Here is a 22,221-nt window from a genome sequence, read left to right as displayed (position 1 = left end):
TGAGGGATGGGTCCCAGAGAAAGAAGCCTGAGCTTACCTGGTGTGGAGGTAACCAGTCCTGGAGGCACACAGCAGCCTAGAGTTCTGTTCAGTGATGTGCAGGTCAACCCCTGTGCAGGGTTTGGGTGGGTTGCATTACTTGTGGTGCCTACTATTGCTTCAATACCTGGCCAAACAGGGAAGGAGCATATTACTTGGGCTCTAGGTCTTGTTGCACGTCACAGAGACCTATAGTGACAAAGCCTCAAGCAAGCCAGGACTTAAATTCCCTCCCACCTAGCAGAGGTAGACCTTTTAAGGGTGATGCGGCGGCTCTTTGCTGTGACGTCATCCAGAAGCCAGGGCTCCTTTTGTCTTACTGCTTAACTGTACCTAGAGCATTGTTTTCATCTGAATGATCAGGAGAGCTCACCAGCAGGTCCAGTTCCAGTGGAAATATGGAGGTGTGGAGGGCGAATCCCTCTGCACTGAGAGTACAGCCTGGAAGTTGACTGAATCTCTTCTGCTTCCACTGCATAGGCCAGAAATGAGTCCAGCCTAGCTGCAAGGGAGGCAGGGGTGGACTCAACCAAGCACTGGGGTTGCTATTACTGCAGAGGGAAGGAGGTTGGGCATGTTGGGGAACAAGCAATTGTCCCACAGAGGAGTCTTTACACTTGTCAGACAGTGCAGGGCAGTTTCCCCTCCTTTCTGCCAAGAGCTTGTGTGTCTAACGTTCCGGCATGTTTAGCATAGGATGCTGTCTTTAGGTTTTTAAGACTTGTCGGGTTATTACATCTTGTTGCTCCACTTCTAAGGATGTCTCGGAAAGAGTCAAGTTCTTCTTCTTCTTCTTTGATTAATTTATTTTAATTGGAGGATAATTACTTAACAATACTGTGGTGGTTTTTGCCATACACTGACATGAGTCAGCCACGGGTTCTTTCCTCGTGTCCTCTTCTTGTTCTGAAAGTCTGTCTGCCTTAGTGGTTTCAGAGTTTGACTAGATGTGGAATTCTGGTACCTGTAGTATCTTCTGTGGAAAACCTCAGAAAATATTGATATTAAACTTTAAATTTTGGTGTCTATGCAAAATCAAATACCGTACTATAGTCTACATAAAATGCATATAAAATTTTGAACACCAGATGTGAAGTATCTGTGTTCAAAACACAGGAACGTTGGATTTGAGCTGATTCTATTGGGTGACATACACACACACACACATACACAGAGCACACTTTGCTTTTCATTTCCCATTGTGAATTGCGAAAAGGCTATTTGATGTCGTGATTCTGCTTGTGAACACAGTTGTTCTTCCTGTGGGAGCATTTTGGAGACCTGCTACCATTCTTTTTCATATGAGACCTGCCTCGGCTTAATTTGAAGGCACTATCGGGTCGTGTCTGAGGGGCCCTGGATTGTATCCACTGTCCTGCTGTGGGGGGTGGGATGAGATGACATCAGGGAGAAAGACCCCTTCTTCCACCTCCTTCTCCTCCCCAAAGGTCCACAGCACTGGACCCCGCAGCCTCTGTTCCCTTTAGCAGCCTGTGTTATCTTTCATTTTATTACTTAATGTCGAGTTTTGAACAACATGATTAGAAGTTGCCTGAGTCGCCTCCTGGGTTATAGCCATGCCTGCTGAATCTCAAAGTCTGAAGCTGGTTCAGTTCAGTTCAGTCACTCAGTTGTGTCCGACTCTTTGCAACCCCGTGGACTGCAACATGCCAGGCCTCCTTGTCTGTTGCCAACTTCTGGAGTCTACTCAAACTCATGTCCATTGAGTTGGTGATGCTGTCCAACCGTCTCATCCTGTGTTGTGCCCTTCTCCTCCTACCTTCAATCTTTCCCAGCATCAGGGTCTTTTCCAATGAGTTAGTTCTTCGCATCAGGTGGCTAAAGTATTAGAGCTGGGGCCCTGTGTTAATCCCTGTATTGGACCTGCTATAACCAAGTACCACAGACTGGGTGCCTTCAACAAAAGAAGCGGATTGTCTCACAGTCCTGGAGCCTTGCAGTCTGAGGTCAGGGTGGCAGCAGGTTTGGTGTTCTCTGTGTCCTCTGTCTGTACCTGTCTATGTCCAAATTCCTCCTTCTTATAAAGACAGTGGTCATAGCGGCTTAGTGCCCACCTGAACAACCTCCTTTTATTTTAATTACCTTGGTAAAGCCCTTGTCTCCCAATATAGCGAAGTTCTGAGGCCCTGGGCTATGACTTCAGCCTAGGGACCTGGGGGGATAGGATTCAGCCCATGGCAGGCCCTGAATCTATGGTTTAAACAAAGTTCTCAGGTGATGCTTAGACTCAGTTTGAGAATAACACTGTTAATGGCATAGGATAAAAATAATTAGGTGATTTTTTTTTTTTACTTGGGACATGGAAGCGGGGGCTGTTTCGTTTTTGCTGTTCCTTTAGAGAATAAATGATCAAGGAAGGCAGGATGTGGGCACTCAGGAGCCCAGTCCACACACCCATTAGAGGAAGGAGCCTTCACTTCCTTGGTGACCCAGATCTGAATGACACAGTCTGTCAGGATCCAGACGGGAACACACAGCTGCCGAATCTTTTCCTTCTGGCTCATGACGGGTCCCATTATAGATCGACAAACTCGGGGCTTGTCCCTGCCACTCACAGTCAGGGCTCACTGCTGACTTGGGGTTGGAGATGGAGAAATAAAAAGCAGGGTACTTGGAAACCGTGGGCTAGAGAATTCTTCAAAGATTCTTTCTCGTTCGACAGAATAATTAATCTTTTAAAAGTTTAAGAATTAGACTCTGGAGTGTCTCCATCCACGACTGAAAGGCAAACAGATTACGTTCAAGATGAAGGTAAAGAAGATGTTACCAGGGAGCGCGTGGTGCCCAGCCTTGCTGTTTCACGCCAGTCTTAAAGTTGAAACACATCGATAATTGAGGAGAAGCTGATTTTCAACCACCCATTGTCATGGGCGATTGTAAACCTAAGTTGAAAAATGATAGAAATGGCAATTTGGGGAGACATCAGTGTGTGGACGTTGTGTATCCATGATCCACAGGCTTCGGTTTCTGTTCTAACTACAGTAAAGCTGCATTGTCCCTTTTCTGTTAAGAATCTGTTCATCATTAGTGTAATATTAGTCCTAAGGATTATTTAGAGTAAGGTTTCTCAGTAGCGGGACTGCTGACATTTTCTGGATAATTCTTTGTCATGAGGCTTGTCCTGGGCATTGTATGTTAGACAGCATCCTCGTCCAGTCAGTGGTCCCCAGCCTGTTTGGCACCAGGGACTGGGTTTCATGGAAGACAGTTTTTCCATGGGGAGGTGGGGGGGATGGTTTGGGGATGATTCAAGTTTATTACATTTATGGTGCACTTTATTTCTTTTATTGTATCAGCTCCACCTCAGATCATCTGGCTTTAGATCCTGGAGGTTGGGGACCCCTGTCCCCCACCCCCAAATTGTGACAACCAAAATTGTCTCTAGACTTCACCAAATGTCCCTCGTTCAGCAAAAATGCCCCTACCTCGGGAACCTCAGATTTCAAGGAAAATATCCTCTTCTTTCCATTTCTTTTCTTTTTCTATCTCTGAATCTATGCTAGCTTAAGACATGAAAAGAGGAGATTTAGATGTTTCTGAATGTGAGCTCTGTGTTCCTGTAAAAACTTGAGCTCTTCAAAATAAGGATTATTAATATATATATATATAGTGTTGGGGTAATAGGTCTATAGTTAAATTATATGTATGTAACTTATACCCCGGAAACATAAAAACAAAGTAAAACCCGACTAAAATTACATAAAATTAATACATTAATTAATACATTACTAAAATTACATAAAATTCCAACAATAAGTGTCACAGAAAACATAGGGCTTTGTCCTCGGGGCGAGGGGTTTGGGGAGGTGAATATAACTTGAATGGGCTGGAGGGAGAATTGAAACTCTTGAACTGTGGATACAAGGACAACAGTTATAAAATCGTGATGTTCAGCAGCACCACGCAGTAGACTCTTCGGCTGAGCTCGTGGTCAGGCGGTACCACGGGAAGCACCGGGAAAGCAGCAGGGCTTGGCAGCCAGTGTGTGGTGTGCCTTTGTGCTGCAGGCGCTGCATCCAGCAGCTGTTACATGCTCCTGTGAAATATGAGTCAGGTTAATTTTCTCAGTTGTATCTGACTCTTTGACAACCCCATGGACTGTATTCCGCCAGGCTCCTCTGTCCATGGAATTTTGCAGGCAAGAATACTGGAGTGGGTTGCCATTTCCTCCTCCAGGGCATCTTCTGAACCCAGGGATGGAACCTGCGTCTCCTGCATTGCCAGGCAGATTTCTTTACTGCTGAGCCAGCAAGAAAGCTGTCCTGTGAAATATTAAGGGCTAGGAAAAAATGGCCTTTGCACCCGTGTGACTTTTCAATTGATGCCCATCATTGTACACTATCAGTTAGAAATTTGCTTTGCGGAAGTTCATATTGCAGCTGAAGAGATGGTTCTTGGAAGGGCTTTGTGAGTCATATCAGTGGTGGCCCTTGCTTGTGGTAAGGAAGATGTTGAAAACTGACCAAGTGGCTTATGTTGAAGTTAAAAGAATTAGAAAGTTGGGCCCCAGCCTCCCCTGAAGTTGAATTTGATGACTTGAGAGTAAGTCCTCAGTGAGTAATTACTAATAAAGTGCACCTCACCTGCAGGCCATGGTTGGAGGGTATCTGCGGAACCCAGCTGGCCACAAATTTGGGCCAGGCTTCTACTCGTTTCGTAGTTTAATTAAGCATGGCCCAGGTCTCCAGCTTCCCCTAGGCCTTCATCCGTGTATCCTGTGTTTATTCTTCCAGGAGGAGCAAGCACTTGGTTGATCTCTAGGAAAGCATTTTATAGAGAAGATCTGAGACTCAAAAGTCCATCGTTTCTTTCCTTATCCTGAAAGCACCTGAAGTCAGTGTTGTATTTTGTTTTCGCCAAGGGCACAGTCAAGAAACCCAATAGATGGTGTTTCCTGGTTGCATTTGCTGTGGGAAATATTGGGAGGAGGCTGTAGGGGGACAGTCCCGACTGCCAGGCCTCACTCAGCACTGCTTGCCCTTTGGACCCATGGAGCTGAATTTACAGCCACCCCGGGACCACAGAGTCAGACAGTACCGAGCGAGTTGTGGTACATGGTACTGGTCAGAGGAGCCTTCAGATCCCCACATGCCTCTGAGGATACCCAGAATAAAACATTCTGAAGTGGAAAGTAAGATCGCGAAGAACTCGAGGGCGTGCGTGATGACACTGAGATTTGAGCCTTAATGGGAGACTTCCCTGGTGGTCCAGCGGTTAAGACTTTGCCTTCCATTGCAGGCGGTGTGGGTTCCATCCCTGGCCGGAGAACTAAGAATCCCATGGTACCTCTGGGCCAAAACCCAAAACATGAAACAGAAGCAATATGGTAACAAATTCCAGGAAGACTTGGGGGGGGGGGGAGTACTAGCACAACATTGCAAATCAACTATACTTCAATTAGGGGGAAAAAAGAAAGATCCTCTCTTAATACAAGCTTATCCAAGACTTAGTACAAGCATAGCCCCCTTCTCTTTACTTCCTCTGTTCCATGCTAATTTCCAGCCCTTTCCTAGTAACAGCGCGCAAGCCACAGTTTTCACTCCAGACTTTCTGTTGCACCAAGTACTCACGCAGACGCCGCTTTGTTTTCCCAGGGTGCACACTCTTCTTCTACGAGGGCGACGGCAGGTCCGGGATAGACCACACCAGCGTCCCCAAGCACGCCGTCTGGGTGGAGAACAGCATTGTACAGGCAGTTCCTGAGCACCCTAAGAAGGACTTCGTCTTCTGCCTCAGCAATTCCCTGGGCGATGCCTTCCTTTTCCAGGTGTGTGGCTTCTCCTTTGCAGAGCGTTTCAGATCACTTATCAGATACCTTCCTCTCCTGCCTGAGTATTTCATCCTGTTTCCTGTTGAGTTGGGTTGGGGCGGGGGGTCCTAGCTTTTGCACATTATAGAAGCGATAGGTGCTGTGCTCTTCGCCACCCCATGGACCGCAGCACTCCAGGCCTCCCTGTCCTTCACTGTCTCCCATGTCCATTGAGTTGCCATAATGAATGACGAAATAAACATCTCTGTTGAGTTCCAGGAGTGATTGAACTCACCTAGAGGTCTCCTCGGTGAAGCCTGAGGGAGGGGTGTAGATTGAAGGATTTTTCACTGAAATCTTGATATGATTTGTGTAGCACTTTAGAGCAAGGATCATGAATTCCTTAATTTAGACCTGATTTGCGCTGTCAAAATTTTTTATCATAATATGTTCTCTTCTGATATTACTCATAAAATAAAATCATGACATCCTGGAAATAGTCTCTTCCCAACCTGTTTCTCTTCCTCATCTTTTCAGAACCTTATACTTAAAGTTATTGAATTCTGACTGTTCATTGTATTAAAACATACTAACCTATGTATCACTTCAGGGTGAACATTTGCTTTTTTAGGGAATCCTTTGAATTAGGTCAGTTGTGATATACTTTTTGGGGTGTTAGTGCATTAGTAAGCTTTCTCCATTTTATAATTGAGGAATAATATAGGAAGTCCTCAAGCCAAACCATGCTTCCTATGTGCTATGCATAGTGATGTGGAGAATACCAAGAAGATTTTAGCATAGTCCCTGTGCTTGAAAGTGTTCACATATAATATGGGAGGCAGACACTGGAATACATGGAACTTTATGATGTGGTAAACCTTGACTGTGAATGTTAAAGGAAGAACAGGGATGATTTGAGTGAAATTGATGGTGAGGCTATGCCATGTGAAGAGAGTGTTGAAATAAAGGCATGGGAGAGGGTGGGAGGGGGGGTTCATGTTTGGGAACGCATGTACACCCGTGGTGGATTCATGTCAATGTATGGCAAAACCAATACAGAATTGTAAAGTAAAATTTAAAAAAAAAAAAAAAAAAAAAGGCATGGGAGAGAGTAATAGGTTATTTCACCTGGGGCCCACCAGGCTCCTCTGTCCATGGAGTTTTGTAGGCAAGAATACTGGAGTCGGTTGCCATTTTCTACTCCAGGGGATTTTCCCAACCCAGGGATGGAACCCACGTCGTCTCTCGTGTCTGTGTTCGTGATGCATTTGTCTGGATTTCTTTTGGTGTATACCCAGGAGCAGCAGTGCTGGGTCATAGGGTATGTGCACACAGACAGGTGTACTAGGTACTGTCCGTTTCCAAAATGAACGAAATAGTCCTCTTCCCATCAGCAGCCCGGGAGAACTCCAGTTCGTTCTCATCCTTGTCCACAGGTGTTATTGTCAGACCTTTGTCTTTTCTTTTTTGAAGCTATCAGCGTGAAGTTGAGCACCTTTTTCTGGGTCTAAGGACCATTCCAGTATCATCTTCTGTGAAGTTTTTAAGTCTCTCGCCTACTTCTCTACTGAAGTGTCCGTCTCCTCGTCATGATTCACAGCAGTTGGTTACGTGTTTTGTACATCACCTCTTTGTTAATTCAGTTCAGTTCAGTTCAGTCACTCAGTTGTGTCCGACTCTTTGTGAGCCCATGAATCACAGCACGCCAGGCCTCCCTGTCCATCACCAACTCCCGGAGTTCACTCAGACTCACGTCCATCGAGTCCATGATGCCATCCAGCCATCTCATCCTCTGTCGTCCCCTTCTCCTCCTGCCCCCAATCCCTCCCAGCATCAGAGTCTCTTCCATTAAGTCAACTCTTCGCACGAGGTGACCAGAGTACTGGAGCTTCAGCTTTAGCATCATTCCTTCCAAAGAAATCCCAGGGCTGATCTCCTTTAGAATGGACTGGTTGGATCTCCTTGCAGTCCAAGGGACTCTCAAGAGTCTTCTCCAACACCACAGTTCAAACGCATAGTTATATGCATCCAAATGTCATTTTTCCTCCCTGTGGCTTGCTTTCTACTCTCTTAAAGGTATTCTTTGTTAAACCAAAACTTTAATTTTAATGTACTCTCATTTCTCAAGGTGGAAGGGAACTAGTGGGTAGTTCTTTATGTATCCTATTGAAAAATCTCCATGCTGTGTCCCATGAACATATTCTCCTATATAACTTATAAACCATTGTGTTTCCAAATCTGGAATAGCTAATTAATTAATTGGATATCTTGCAAATGATAAAATGCTTAACTGCTTTCATGATAACAACAGTAAACAAACATTTACTGAACCCTTACTGTATGCCACCACATTGAACATGTTTTACAGTGTGAGTCCACTTAAGTCTTACAGCAGTATCCATCTTTTAACCAGTTGTTATGGATTGTGTACCCCCTCTGTGGAAGCTAAGGCTACAAAGGCTGATAATTGGATGCCAGTTCATAGTAACTGAGTGTTGGGGCTGGATTCAAACCAAGCCTCTTGTTTCCCAAAGCCTCTTGTCTAAGCATATTACTTATCTCATTACTATTACTTTTTACGCTCAGAAGAACATGGGCGAGAATCAGTGATTATGATAAAAAGTGACTTTTTTTTCTTTTTTATAATTAAGCCACTTACTTGGAATATTTGAAAGTTGTAACTTGATTTTGGCCATCCTTGCCTCACTGTACAGGTTAGATGATAATTTGGTTGATTTCAGGATGTTCTTCTTTTTTACCTACACAATTCTCATGTGAATTCCCTTTGAAAGGACTTTCCTGGCCGTAAAATTGCTATTAGAATCTGAATACTCAATAGGTCACGTTGAATAAAATTCTTTTTGTGGCAGCATAGGACCTTATTCATGAAAACCACTGTGTCCTCTTGTTTTTGGTGAAATTTTATGCTGCTTACGTGGGACAGAGCACAGAATGAACCTTTTCAGAGGAAATTACTGCTCTTTGGGATCCATGAGGGCATTTTCTACCTTCTACTTATTGTAATCCACATGACTCTGGAGGGGCTGAATTTGAAAGGAACCTGTGTGCAGGGGGTGAGGCGAAAGCGAGGGAGAGCGAGCATGATTATGGAAATAATTTGTAGGTTATATCAGCCCCGGGGCTCAATTCAGTGCACACAGTTTCCAGAGCCTGTATGCTGCTGATCTGATGCTGTTATTCACATTTGCTGCCCATGGAAAAGAGATTCGTGCTACCAGCAGAAGTAGAAAAGGGGTTTTGTGTCCGGGACGGGGGTGGGAATGGACATGAACGTTAGAGTTTATATAGGAGAAGTGCTGTGTTTACAAAGGGGAAGCCAGAGCTTCTGCATTTCAACTATTAATATTTCTATTAGTGTTCTTCGCTCCCACTGGAAGCCAGAATCAGCAGCATCACCTACAAAGCACAGTTTCCTCTCGGCCCTTTCCTCATCTATTACTGGAGGATATTGCTTACCGTTCCAAAAATCTTGGTGACTTTTATGGTAACATAGCCTAATATTAGTTTTCAACTTCTGTATTCAGTGCCTTGGGAACACAGTTAGCAGACAGAGTAAGAATGATGCCTGACTGGGTAGAAAATCATTTCGAATAATGTATCTGAAGAAGTGGCCCAGTGGTTAAGAATCTGCCTTCCAATGCAGGGGTGCTCATTTGCTCGGCTGTGTCCGACTCTTTGTGACCCCGTCAACTGTAGCCCGCCAGGCTCCTCTGTCCATGGGATTTCCCAGGCAAGAATACTGGAGTGGGTTGCCATTTCCTTTTCCAGGGGATCTTCCCGATGCAGGGGGCGTGGGTCCAACCGCTTATGGGGAACTAAGATACCACATGTCGAGGGGCAGCTAAGCCCGTGCGCCAAATTGGAGAAGCCTGTGCAGTGTGACGAGGACCCAGCGCAGTCAAAAGCAATCAGACAAAAACCAAATGAACAAAAAAGAAGTGTGGGAAGTACTGTCTCTAAGGGGGCATTGCCTTTCTGTAGAAAGTTTCTCAGCATTTATAGTGTCTCTTGTATAGCATGCATATATATATATATATATATTTTTTTTTTCTGATGCCAAACTCCTAACCTATAAAGCACGCACAGTTTAAAAAGACTTCAAAAAAAATAGTATTTACACCTTTATGTTGAATTGGGTATTAGATGTGGTAATGCAAGTCAAGTGTCTGATAGGTAGCAAATGCTCACTAAATGTTATAGTTAGCATTTTAACTAGAAGAAAAAGAGATTAGTTTCCTGTGCTTCTCTAAAATAAGTATCTTTACAGAAGTTGAGTGTGGCTTCTCTGAGGAAAGACTAAAACTTTGAGTTTGATCACCTTCTGAGGACTAATTACCTTCAAGTGCCCCAGGTCTCTGTGTATCAGATTCAGTGAAGATCAGTGTCATATACCCTGGACAAGGATAACCAAGTTAGAAAATGATCTGGAAATCACCAGGAGCATCAAGTGGACTTGTTAGAAGAGCCTGTAGAAGGGACTTCGTATTTGGACTTGAGTAGATGGAGAAGGAAATGGCACCCCACTCCAGTGTTCTTGCCTGGAGAATCCCAGGGACGGGGGAGCCTGGTGGGCTGCCGTCTCTGGGGTCACACAGAGTCGGATATGACTGAAGTGACTTAGCAGCAGCAGATTGGCATGAAGCCTCCTTCTCAAGGCTGGTACCATTCCTACAAGGCTCCTGACAGCCGGGCAGTCTGGCCACTCTGGGCGGCTACCATCCCTGGGAAGCGCCCATCTATTTGGTTAGTTGTCTCCACGTTCTAGAACGTTCTTCGTCATGTTGTGATGATACATTCTTTCTGGCGACATTTGCCATTTCTGTTTGATTCCATATTTTCCCCCAGAGTTTTAAGTAAGCCTTTCATGTTTATTCTTCCTGATAACTGTCTAACGACTTGAAAACCGCTCTCATTTCCCTGCGCCCTGTCTCCTGTTTAGGTCCCTCCCCGAGGTTTCCAAGCCAGGCTCCCGGTGGTCCAGCTCCTTTCCTGAACGTTCTCCTCCTAACTGTGACCCAGGACCCCACACCCTGTCCTCGTGAGGCCCGCCCTGTGCCTCCTGCATTTCAGTCCCTGCTCTCTCATTTCTTCCATGATGCTGGTGTCAATTCCTTAATTTACTAGAAACCACAACAAACCGTTGACTCATACCCAGCTTGTGGTCTATAAACCCTCAGTGACAAGATCCTTGTCATCTTATTTTAATAGATTTCTGAAAACTCCAAATTGCAGAACTTAAACTTAGTTCTTCAGAATTCTATCTTTGTGGGTTTTGTCCTTCTAATGAAATCATCTAGGATGCTAATTTGATCTTCCGTGGTGTTTATATCCTTCTTAACTTTGAGTTAAAATATGCAGATATGAGAGACTCCACGTTTGGTCTTCGTTAAGTGTTGGCTTGGTTTCTAGCTAAGTCCTGTTTTCCCACCGCTGTCGATCATTTTCCTACCTCTAGCCAGCCACTTTAGGAATACTTCCCTTTGGTTTTGGCGTAGGTTCGTTGTGACGAAGGGTCACTTCTAGCATGTGTGGATCCCGATGCCAAATTTTTTGAATCTCGGTGAAGGATTGGACTCAACCCAGATAAGCTTGTTGGTGCTATTCTGGTGGCTCAATGTCATGAAATCTGGTGAAAAGAAAGAGCAGGTATGACCGGAGCCATAGACTCGTGTGTCCAAGAGCTCCTTGCTGCTGCTAAGTCACTTCAGTCGTGTCCGACTCTGTGCGACCCCATAGACGGCAGCCCACCAGGCTACACCATCCCTGGGATTCTCCAGGCAAGAACACTGGAGTGGGTTGCCATTTCCTTCTCCAATGCATGAAAGTGAAAAGTGAAAGTGAAGTTGCTCAGTCGTGTCTGACTCTCAGCGACCCCACGGACTGCAGCCCACCAGGCTCCTCCGTCCACGGGATTCTCCAGGCAGGAGTACTGGAGTGGGGTGCCATTGCTCCTTAGCGCCTCTTATTAATGCCCCATTTGGGATAGAGGGTCATAGAGCTCCCTGAAGGGGTGCCTGCTGGACCCTGCCCATTTTATGCCCCCCCCCCCCCGGGGTGGCGCCTTTTCAAGGCATGAGGACCTGTTGGTCCAGCTCTAAGGAGAGTATTGTTGCAGAGTACGGGTGTTGAGGTGCAAAATAAGTGCACAGGCTGGCCACTGTTTACAGTGCATGCCCTGTTGTTAGTGTGTTCAGAGGTTTCTCCACATGTTAACAGCACAGAGGAGAGGTACAGTTGTGACTGAGCTCCATTGTAGCCTAGTATACTGGTATGTATCATCCAAGGAATATGTTACTGACTGTGTTCCGTTTCCTTTTTACAATATTTTAAATTTGTATTAATACAGATAATTTTATTTATTTGAAATATAGTTAATTTACAAGGTTGCATTTGTTTTGAGTGCCAGCAAAGTGATTCAGGTATACATATGTATATATATGTATTCTTTTTCAGATTCTTTGCCATTATAGTTTATTACACGATATTGACTACAGTTCTCTGTTCTACACAGTAGGACCTGTTGTTTATTCGGTATAGATGGTTTGTGTATATAATAGTCTGTATCCCAGACTCCTAATTTATTCTCCCCCTCCACCCTGCCTTTCCCCTTTGATAACCATGAGTTTGTTTTCTTTGTCTGTGAGTCTGTTTCTGTTCTGAATGCATAGTTTTGGAGAATTCAGTTAATCTTAAAAGACCTACAGTGAAGTTCTCTTCTTATCCTTCCTTACATGAAAATTTAGAATTCGATCAGTAGTCCCTGTTACGCTCTTTTGACGTCCCCATGCTGTATGACCATATAAATAGTATTAGCTGCTGAGCCAAACAGTGTACGGTCATTTTATTTGTTTGCTTGTAGTTCATGAATGTCTTTCTTTTTCTGCTTAATTTGCTTAGTTTTTGGTTACTTCACTGTATTTTTAAAATTCTCCAGTTTACTGGGTAGTTGAATACTGGGGTTTTCCCTGGAGTCTGCCCTCCCCTAGCCCTTGGTCCTTTTGCTCCAGTCTTGTCTCTTTTCAAGGCCCCATGCGTCACAGTCACCATGCGAACCCTTCCGTGTGCTTCGGTGTCTGCCTTTCATGCTGGAGGCTTTCATCACGTGATCCTTAGTTGTCTGGTCACATTTACATAGGAGGTACCAAAGAAGTACTTGGGTCTCATTGGTGCATGTTGACACCTCCTGGAGGCTTTTGCAGCATGAACAGATGGGGAGGCTTTTGGTGAAGGGGGCCCCAGTTTACAATATTTGTTGGCCTTTCCTGAGGGTTACTGAGTTGGCCAGAGATGGATCCTGCCATGGCCATTCACTGGGTCAGGTTTGCAGGTATTCCTCTGTTTTGCAGTAAACAGTTCCTTCGTCTTTTGGGGTCTGGTTTCCTGGGGCCTGAAGCCTTTCTTCTTTAAAGAGTTCACCTTGGGTGGGAGGGTTGCCCAGTTACATGACTTTTCTCCAGTAGATGAGATGAGCCTCAGGTTACAATCATGGGGTGATATCTATAATTTTCTTTATAAGTATTAACAATGATAGTTTAATGAACCCTTATATAATAAAACTTTAAAATGTGTTAAACAGAAAAATCAATAAGAAAAAAGACTTTTTAGGAACTCACACAGGAACTTCGTTCCCAATTAGCCTCTTAAAAATATGTAACTTTATTCTTTTCCCTTTTTGTTCTTTTAAAGTGGAAAAAGTTCAACCTACTTTACAATTTTTCCCGTACTCCTATACACTCAAATGATGTGAAATGTTAGTTTCCTAGACCTGGCATATATTCTCTAGTCCTTCTCTTGTTTAGAATGAATTTCTCTTTTCCTGCCACTCACGTAAACCATTGATTATCTGAAATCACAAAGTATCCTCCATTCAGTTGGATAATTGAAGCTGGATCTATTTAAATACATAATGAAGCCCTGAGCTTCATCTTAACTCTATGCTCAACCGGGGCTCTTATGCAGAATGCATTTTTTTGTTGATTATATCCTCTTTTGGCAAGAACTCTACTATTTCCTTCACTGAACTTTATACAGTATTTATAGCATCCCCAGCAGGCAAAGTTTCAAAGCACACAATTCCCTCTCTCTACCTGTCTGCTGCTGTTTGTTTAATGAGAGGTGATGTGTGTGGAGGGAATTGAGAGGGTACCACTCGAGGATCTCCTTCCTGCCTCTGATGGAGGGCTCTCAGGTTGACCTGGTGTCCCTGATTAAATTTCCCTGGTTCAAGAAGGTGATGCAAAGTGAGCAGCTTTGAAAAGCTTTTTCTAGCATGTCAGAGTTTAGATCCTGGCATGGCCACACTGGAAAACATTGGATCAAGTGAGTGGTTTGCTGTGATCAAGTCAGAAACGTTCAGCCTGTAGTATGGCCAGAAACCGTTTCCTTACTCTACTTAACTTGCTGTTGACAGCGGTCAGCGTGGTCTGTGCCCACCCTCTCCTCCACATGTAGCCTTGTGTACGCCACTGCCAGGGACAGACTCTGCTGAAAAGCTCATTGAGTGATTGTCCTTCTTAGAAATCGATTTGTCCTAATAATGGAGAATGGCAGAGACCACTGTTTTATTTAGACAGGACAGCAGGAGCAAAATTTCTCTCTAATGGAGCTGCCTTCCATCTCTGACAGCTTTCAAAAGTGGTTGGTGGCTTGAGCTTTTTTAATAGTTTAAAGGGCTACTTGTTAAATTTTTCATAAAGCTGTGATCGCATTTTCTAAACATCTTTCTCTAGATTATGAGATTTGGTAGGTTTTTCCCCTTTCTTTTTATTTTGTCTTTTTTAGAAAAACACTTCAGAATATACAGAACATACCAACCGTTTCCAAGTGCCCAGTTCAGCAGCATTAGGTAATTCACAGTGTTTTGCAACCGTTACCACCATCCATTTCCAGAACTCGTTTCATCTTGCAGAACTGAAACTCTGTACTTGCTGAACTCTCCATACTCCCCTTTCCTGAACCCCTGGCAACCACCATCTTCTTTCTTTTAAATAAATAAATTCCAGGATAGCTGCTTTGTCAGAATTAAATATACACCTTTCAAAGGATGTTTGGCTTCATCAATTGGTATCAGTTTCCTTCATTTCTACCCCTTAACTGGGAGGAAGACATAAACTCTCTGACGTGAGAATGGAGTGTGTTGCCCTTGACTGAGCTTGATGGAGAATCTTACATGTGGAAGGAAGATGGGATTCTCTTCATTAAGTGAAGAGAGTGAAAAACTGTTGTTCTGCAGAACCTATCAGCCATGGCTCCTCTTGGAGTATATTATACAGACTCTTAAAAAAAGCATTGGAATTGACATGTACACTACTGATACTATGTAAAGAATAGATAACTAATGAGAACCTACCATATAGCTCAGGGAACTCTGCTCAGTGCTCTGTAGTGACCTAAATGTGAAGGAAATCCAAAAAAGAGGGGATATATAGCTGAGTCACTTTGCTGTAAAGTGGAAACTAATACAACATTGTAAAGCAACTGAACTCCAATAAGAAATTACAAAATAAAAAAATAAAAAGCATCACGTATTTCAAAATGAATTTCTTACTTTGCTAGTATATCAGTCAGGACAGGTTAGGTTATACTGCAGTAAGGAGCAACCCTCACATCTCTTACCATTCCTGCCATGTGTGTGATAAGACATTGGCTATGATGCTGTTCTCATCCTAGGCACTTAGACACCCAGGCGGATAGAAGCTGTGTCTTGTTCCTCCAGGACTTCCAGGACTGTAGGCCAAGGGACCAGAATAGGGTGAAGCAGGCTTTTGTTTACTAGTAACACGTTTACTAGTAACGTTGCTTCTGTTGCCGAAACTCAGCCTCTGCTCACTGTTGCTGAATAAAAACACGGAAAACAAGAGTTTTGGGTGAAGTACAAGAGGAACCTTTATTGCTTTGCCAGGCAAAGGGGGCCACAGGGGGCTAATTGCCTCGAGACTGTGTGACTCACCCTGGGGTCGGGAAGGGGATAGTGAGGAGGAATTTTATAGTGTTCAAGGAGCAGGGTGCGATTAGCTCATGGACGGTTCTCAGATTGGTTGATATATCAAGGTGAAGTTTCAAGCAGCATCAGTCTTCTGGTTTCAACCAGTCTTGGGTTTGTGTTTTTGTGTCAGTAATATTCATCTGGAGGGAGGGTCTGCTTCCTGTAAAAACAACTTAGGAATGTGTGTCAGGCCTTTATCTAGATATATCAGGGAACTGGGAGTTCGGGTGATTCTGTCCTGTGGCAGAATTTAAGTCTAAATTGTTACCAGTTTCCCCAGCCCAACAGCTATTCTTTGTTTCTACATTTTCCTCTTTCCCAATCATTAACTCTTGAGTCAGCATTTTACTTCAAAAGACAAGGGTAGGAGTCTGTTTCTGTGTCTCCATTAAGTGCTGAGTCACTTCCATTGTGTCTGTCTCCTCGTGAGCCTATGAACTGTAGCCCTCCAGGCTCCTCGGTCCTTGGGATTCTCCACATAAGAATACTGGAATGCGTTGCCATGCCCTCCTCCAGGGGCTCTTCCCCACCCAGGGATCGAACTTGAATCTCTTAAGGCTCCTGCATTAGCATGCAGATTCTTTACCACTGGTGCGACCTGGGAAGCCCCTGCGTCTCCATCGCTGCCCTGCAAATAGATTCGTCAGTACCATCTTTCTGGATTCCATCAGTTCAGTTCAGTTCAGTTGCTCAGTCGTGGCTGACTCTTTGCGACCCCATGAATCACAGCTTGCCAGGCCTCCCTGTCCATCACCAGCACCCACAGTTCACTCAGACTCACATCCATCGAGTCTGTGATGCCACCCAGCCATCTCATCCTCTGTCGTCCCCTTCTCCTCCTGCCCCCAATCCCTCCCAGCATCAGAGTCTTTTCCGGTGAGTCAACTCTCTGCGTGAGGTGGGCAAAGTACTGGAGCTTCAGCTTTAGCATCATTCCCTCCAAGGAACAGCCAGGACTGATTTCCTTCAGAATGAACTGGTTGGATCTCCTTGCAGTCCAAGGGACTCTCAAGAGTCTTCTCCAACACCACAGTTCAAAAGCATCAATTCTTCGGCGCTCAGCCTTCTTCACAGTCCAACTCTCACATCCGTACATGACCGCAGGAAAAACCATAGCCTTGACCAGATGGACCTTTGTTGGCAAAGTAATATCTCTGCTTTTGAATATGCTGTCTAGGTTGGTCATGACTTTTCTTCCAAGAAGTAACATGTGGTAATATGCAATCGTTGTCTTTCTCTTTCTGACTGACTTCGCTCTGGAGAGGGTGGGACGAGTTGCGTGGAAACATGCATATTATCATGTGTAAAATACGCAGCCAGTGGGAATTTGCTATTCGACACAGGGAGCTCAGCCCAGTGCCCTGAGGCCACCTAGAGGGGTGCGATGGGGTGGGAGCGGGGAGAGGGGTTCAGGAGGGAGGGGACGGGTGTGTACCTGTGGCTGACTCATGCTGATGTATGGCAGAGGCCAGCACAATATTGTAAAGCGATTACCCACCACAAAACAAAGAACAAAAAGACAAGGGCACAGGGGCTTGTACTTTTTTCACTTCTACTCAGATCCACTGACCTCAGCCAAGTGACCTGACCACACCTAACTTCAAGGGCAGCAGAAAAATTCCATCCCCCCGTGTCCCTGAGGAAAGCTCAAAATAAGTGGGCAACAGCAAAGACCCCACAGCTAGGCTTTCAGAGCAATTGGTGAGAGCTGAAGGGGTCTGGAGTGGTGTATGTAGCATGTTAAAATTTAAAAAAAAAAAAAGATGGAAAGAGATCAGGCTTTATGATAAATGAGTGTGTCATCCCTGCTTTGACCAGGCTTGAGTTTCTTCATCTGTAAAATCATCCCACGGACCCCCTTCTTGATGACTATATTTTTTTAAAAAGTAAGGTTTGTAACTGGATTTAGCAGAGTTTGTATCAGGAATTTTAAACTCTTTCAAGCTCTTTCTCACTGTTCGTTAGGTATTATGTCAGGGTTGTAGATATTTGCTTTTCTTCTTCTGGGGTGGGAGAAGGGAGGCAGAGATGTATGAAGATGGTCCTGGGGGAATAGACGCTGACCTTTCAGAGAGCACTGATGCACCAGCTGTTTTTACTGGAGACATGTCCTGTCCTCCTCAGTGACACGTGCTACCTCTGCATGGATTCCATCTGAAGGAGCCCCACAATATCCTTTTCACATGGGTTAAAACACCAGCTCCCTTCACATCTGAAAGCTCCTTGTTTCCATTGAGCTGTGCGTACAAAGGGGAAAAGCATATTTTGGCTCAAGGGACTAGCTCTTCATCAGATGCTGCCAGGCACTTTGGAGGACAAAGAAGGTGATGTTGGAAAAGGTCATGCTGTTGGGAACTTCCATTACAACCCTCTAGTGACACTTTTTCCGGAAAAATAAGAGTCGGAAGTGTAACATTTTTAGAATAGTTGTAGAAAAATTAGACTACAATATTAGGGTGACATATCTGGGAAGGATCTTTTAAAAACTCTCTGTTAAAGTATAACGTATACACAGAAAAGTACTCTTTTTGATGATGTTTCATGGGCATACCCGTGACATACACTCACGTAACTGGCATCCGGATCAAGAAGCAGAATGTGGCCAGCACCCGAGAGATACCCTGTGCTTCCTTCCAAATGCTACCTCCCCTCTGCCCCCCAATTCCCATCAAACAACTCTTCTGACTTCTCACAGTGTACATTAGTTTTCCTGCGTTTGCACTTTATATAAGTAGAGTCTTGAAACTCTTTCGTGTTTGGCTTCTTTTCCTCAGTCTTATGTGGGCCTCCTCTGCTAGCTCAGACAGTAAAGAATCCGTCTGCAGTGCCGGAGACCTGGGTTCGATCCCTGGGTTGGGAAGATCCCCTGGAGGAGGGCATGGCAGCCCACTCCAGTGTTCTTGCCTGGAGAATCCCCTGCATAGAGGAGCCTGGCGGGCTGCAAAGATTGGGACGTGACTGGGCGACTAAGCACACAGCATGTGTGGAACTTTACCCTTATTGCAGCGTGTAGTCACCGGTCTCTCATTCCCGCGTCATGTGTCCCTGTGTGATTATCCATGCGTTTCCTTCATTCTCCTGTTGACAGGTGTTGGGATAGTTTTTAGTTTTGTCCATTGCAAATTGAACTGCTGTAAACCTTTCAGGACATACGTTTTGGTGAACACAGGAATGCATTTCTCTTGAGAACATACCCACGAGTGCGTTTTGGGGGTCACAAGGTGTGCAGACCTTCTACTTTAGGAGGTAGTGCCAAATAGTTTTCCAAGCCAGTTACACCAGTTTAGCATCCAGCAGCTCATAAGAATATTCTGGTTGCTCCATGTCTTCACCAATACTTGGTATTTCCTTCCTGGAAATGTTTCTTTTCGAAAGGCATCCTTACTTGATTGTTTTCCCATCTGAACTGATTCCTTCTCTGCTGCTACTGCTGCTGCTAAGTCGCTTCAGTTGTGTCCGACTCTGTGCGACCCCATAGACGGCAGCCCACCAAGCTCCCTCGTCCCTGGGATTCTCCAAGCAAGAACACTGGCGTGGGCTGCCATTTCCTTCTCCAATGTATGAAAGTGAAAAGTGAAAGTGAAGTCCCTCAGTCATGTCCGACTCTTGGTGACCCCATGGACTGCAGCCTACCAGGCTCCTCCTTCCATGGGATTTTCCAGGCAAGAGTACTGGAGTGGGGTGCCGTTGCCTTCTCCAGTAAAATGTTTTAAAGGGGTGGGGGTGGGAGGGATAACTGCACCTGCAAATTACCCACTGAGGTTGAGAAACCCAGAGACAAGCAAACATTTCAGTTGCACTAGGCATGGGAAGCATGGTGGTTTTATATGTGGGAGGATCTTAAACTCTGTTTTTCTGAAATAACTTTAAGGTGATATATAAAGACAAAATGGAAGGTAATTGCTTTCTAAGAGGAGATTAAAGATAAAAAATTTGCAGCTGAGTCTTTAACTCTTAAAGAATTAAAGCGGGGAGTGGGAAGTAAAATGGAGAAAGGTAGTCAGTTACAAGCTTCCAATTATAAGATGGTTCAGTCCTAGGTATGTAATCGAAAGATGAATCTCATATACACACATTGCATTTTTCCCTTCCCTACCTATAAGTATTTACCTTTGACTTCCAGTATCTTTATCTCTTCTTTTCCCACCGAGATGGTTCCATTTGCTTTATCGGGTGCTGTTTCTTTAGGAGAATATCTAGCTTATTGAAGTCTTCCTTAGATACAGGCAAATGTTTTGTTATAAACATAACAACTGCCAGATTGCCTAGGTTAGTCTGGTGTGTGGTGTCTCTGCTGGCAGACACTGTAACATTTGATGCCATTTCTTTTGTGGGATATGAATCTGATGAGATTCCGAAATAACATAAACCCTAGTGGTGATCCCTTCACTTAAATTTCAGTTTTGTGGGTGGAGTCCTGTTAGTAGAATATATTTCCAAACCATGGCTCAAATGAGTGAGAAAAGTTGGAAGATGCATCAGAGAGAAAATAAAAAAGTAACAATGTTTTGTGAGTGAAAAATCATGCTGTTGGCCAGTTTAATATTGATGTAGCCAAAGAGATCCTCTGTTCAGGCTGAGGCATGGTTGGGTTCTGAGCTAACTTCTGAGCGTTTACTAAACTTCTCTAAGGAGATGCTCGTTGATTGTGTTCCTAGAGAATTAATCATAGCATATGATGACACATGAACTGTCCCCCCAGCTTTTGCCTTTCAGGGCACCCGGAGTTTCAGCAAGCCCACTTTGAAGTTATCTGCTCACTGGCGGGTGTCTCCCGCTAATGTTAATTGTCTTTAAAGCCCCTTGACCTGGTCGCTCTTAGTGGCTGGAGTTCTCCTGGGTGGTTGCTATTTCTAGACTCTCCCCTGTGTTCCTGAGTTGGTAGTACTTCTAGCTCCTGGATCTCCATCCCAGCCCTAGTTGTGTTATGGCTGCTTGGCTCAGGCAGGGCACCTGAGGATTGGGGTTACAGCGGTTCACTGCGGACAGGGTTATCGCATTTTCCTTGTAATATCCCTTGGCTTCATTGTCACCTCTGAACTGACCCATCCCCTCTGGGAACTGATCTTTGCTTCATAGCAACTGTCAATAAGAAACCAAGCTATCTGAAACACCTACTAAAAACCTTCATTTGTCTACTTATAAAAATAATTATATAATGGAACTATATGTCACTTTTTTCTGTATTTTTCCAGTCTCCTGTGAATGTGTTATCATACATTCATTAAAAAAATTAGAAGTTAAAAAAGAAACCAAAACTAAGCTCTCTGTATAGAACTGTCCACAGACTCAGTGGGCATGAATGTGAACAAATTTCAGGAGACAGTGGAAGACAGAGGAGCCTGGCATGCTGCGGTCTGTGGGGTCACAAAGAGGTGGACACGACTTAGTGATTAAACGACAGTGGGGGATCGAATTGTCACATATGCCGGTGCTTTGGTTTGGGCCGCTGTCACCAACCACCCGAGACTGGGTGACTTTATAAACATTCTGGAGGCTGGATGTGTGAGATGAGGGTGGGAACATGGTTGGGGTCTGATCGAGTGCGTTCCCTGATTCATGGATGGCAGTCTATGGAGCTCTGGAGCTAGCTACCTCTCTGGCTTCCTTTTATAGGGGCACCGATCCCCTGTATGACGCCTCCACCCCCATGACCTCATTACCTCCTAATACCGTCACACTCGGAGAAGGAAATGGCAATCCACTCCAGCATTCTTGCCTGGAAGATTCCACGGTGGGCTTCGGTCCATGGGGTCGCAAGGAGTCAGACACGACTGAGCGCACAGCTCCATCACATGGGGGTTAGGTTTTCAGTGTTTGAATCTGGGGCAGGGGGCTGGATACAACCATTCAGTCCGTTGCAACAAGTGAGCTCAGTAAGTACATGAGTGACCTGGCGTGGTGGCCTCATTCCCGACAGCCCTTGCGAGCGAGGGCTGGGCCGAGTGTCTGACCTGAGACGCCCTCGTTTTATCTGCTCTCTGAGCAAGGCGGTCAGAAAGGTTAGCCTTCCCCACGGGGTGTGTGTCTGCTTGACCCCCAGCCAGGGCTTGCCTGGAAGTGCACACTGGTTCTTCTCTGCTGACCTCCGTGGTGCCTGTTTCTTCTCGGGCCCCGGCCCGCCCCTCACAGACCACCAGCCAGACAGAGCTGGAGAACTGGATCACAGCCATCCACTCTGCTTGCGCGGCCGCTGTCGCAAGACACCACCACAAAGAGGACACGCTCCGGCTGCTGAAGTCGGAGATCAAAAAACTGGAGCAGAAGATCGACATGGACGAGAAGATGAAGAAAATGGGCGAAATGCAGCTGTCTTCCGTCACGGATTCAAAGAAGAAGAAAACTATATTAGATCAGGTAATTGTTCTCCTGTGTGCAGATGTGGGCCAATCCTTAGGTCTTGAAA

The 22,221-nt window shown here is 44.9% G+C and overlaps 1 protein-coding gene across 5 annotated transcripts in view; it reads left to right on the top strand.

Annotated features, from left to right (window-relative positions):
* Positions 1 to 22,221, top strand: part of TIAM1 (TIAM Rac1 associated GEF 1) — a 309,949-nt gene that overhangs the window by 169,901 nt on the left and 117,827 nt on the right. For all 5 annotated transcript variants that reach the window (XM_040227933.1, XM_040227927.1, XM_040227925.1 and 2 more), the window contains 2 exons: positions 5,655 to 5,827; positions 21,948 to 22,172. In XM_040227933.1, coding sequence (XP_040083867.1) covers positions 5,655 to 5,827; positions 21,948 to 22,172 — 398 coding nt within the window. The remainder of the gene's footprint in view (positions 1 to 5,654; positions 5,828 to 21,947; positions 22,173 to 22,221) is intronic.

Source organism: Oryx dammah, unplaced genomic scaffold, assembly GCF_014754425.2.
Source record: "Oryx dammah isolate SB20612 unplaced genomic scaffold, SCBI_Odam_1.1 HiC_scaffold_2, whole genome shotgun sequence".
NCBI classification, from domain to species: Eukaryota; Metazoa; Chordata; class Mammalia; order Artiodactyla; family Bovidae; genus Oryx; species Oryx dammah.
Note: the sequence above shows the minus strand (reverse complement) of the source record. Positions and strands in the feature narration are given on the sequence as shown.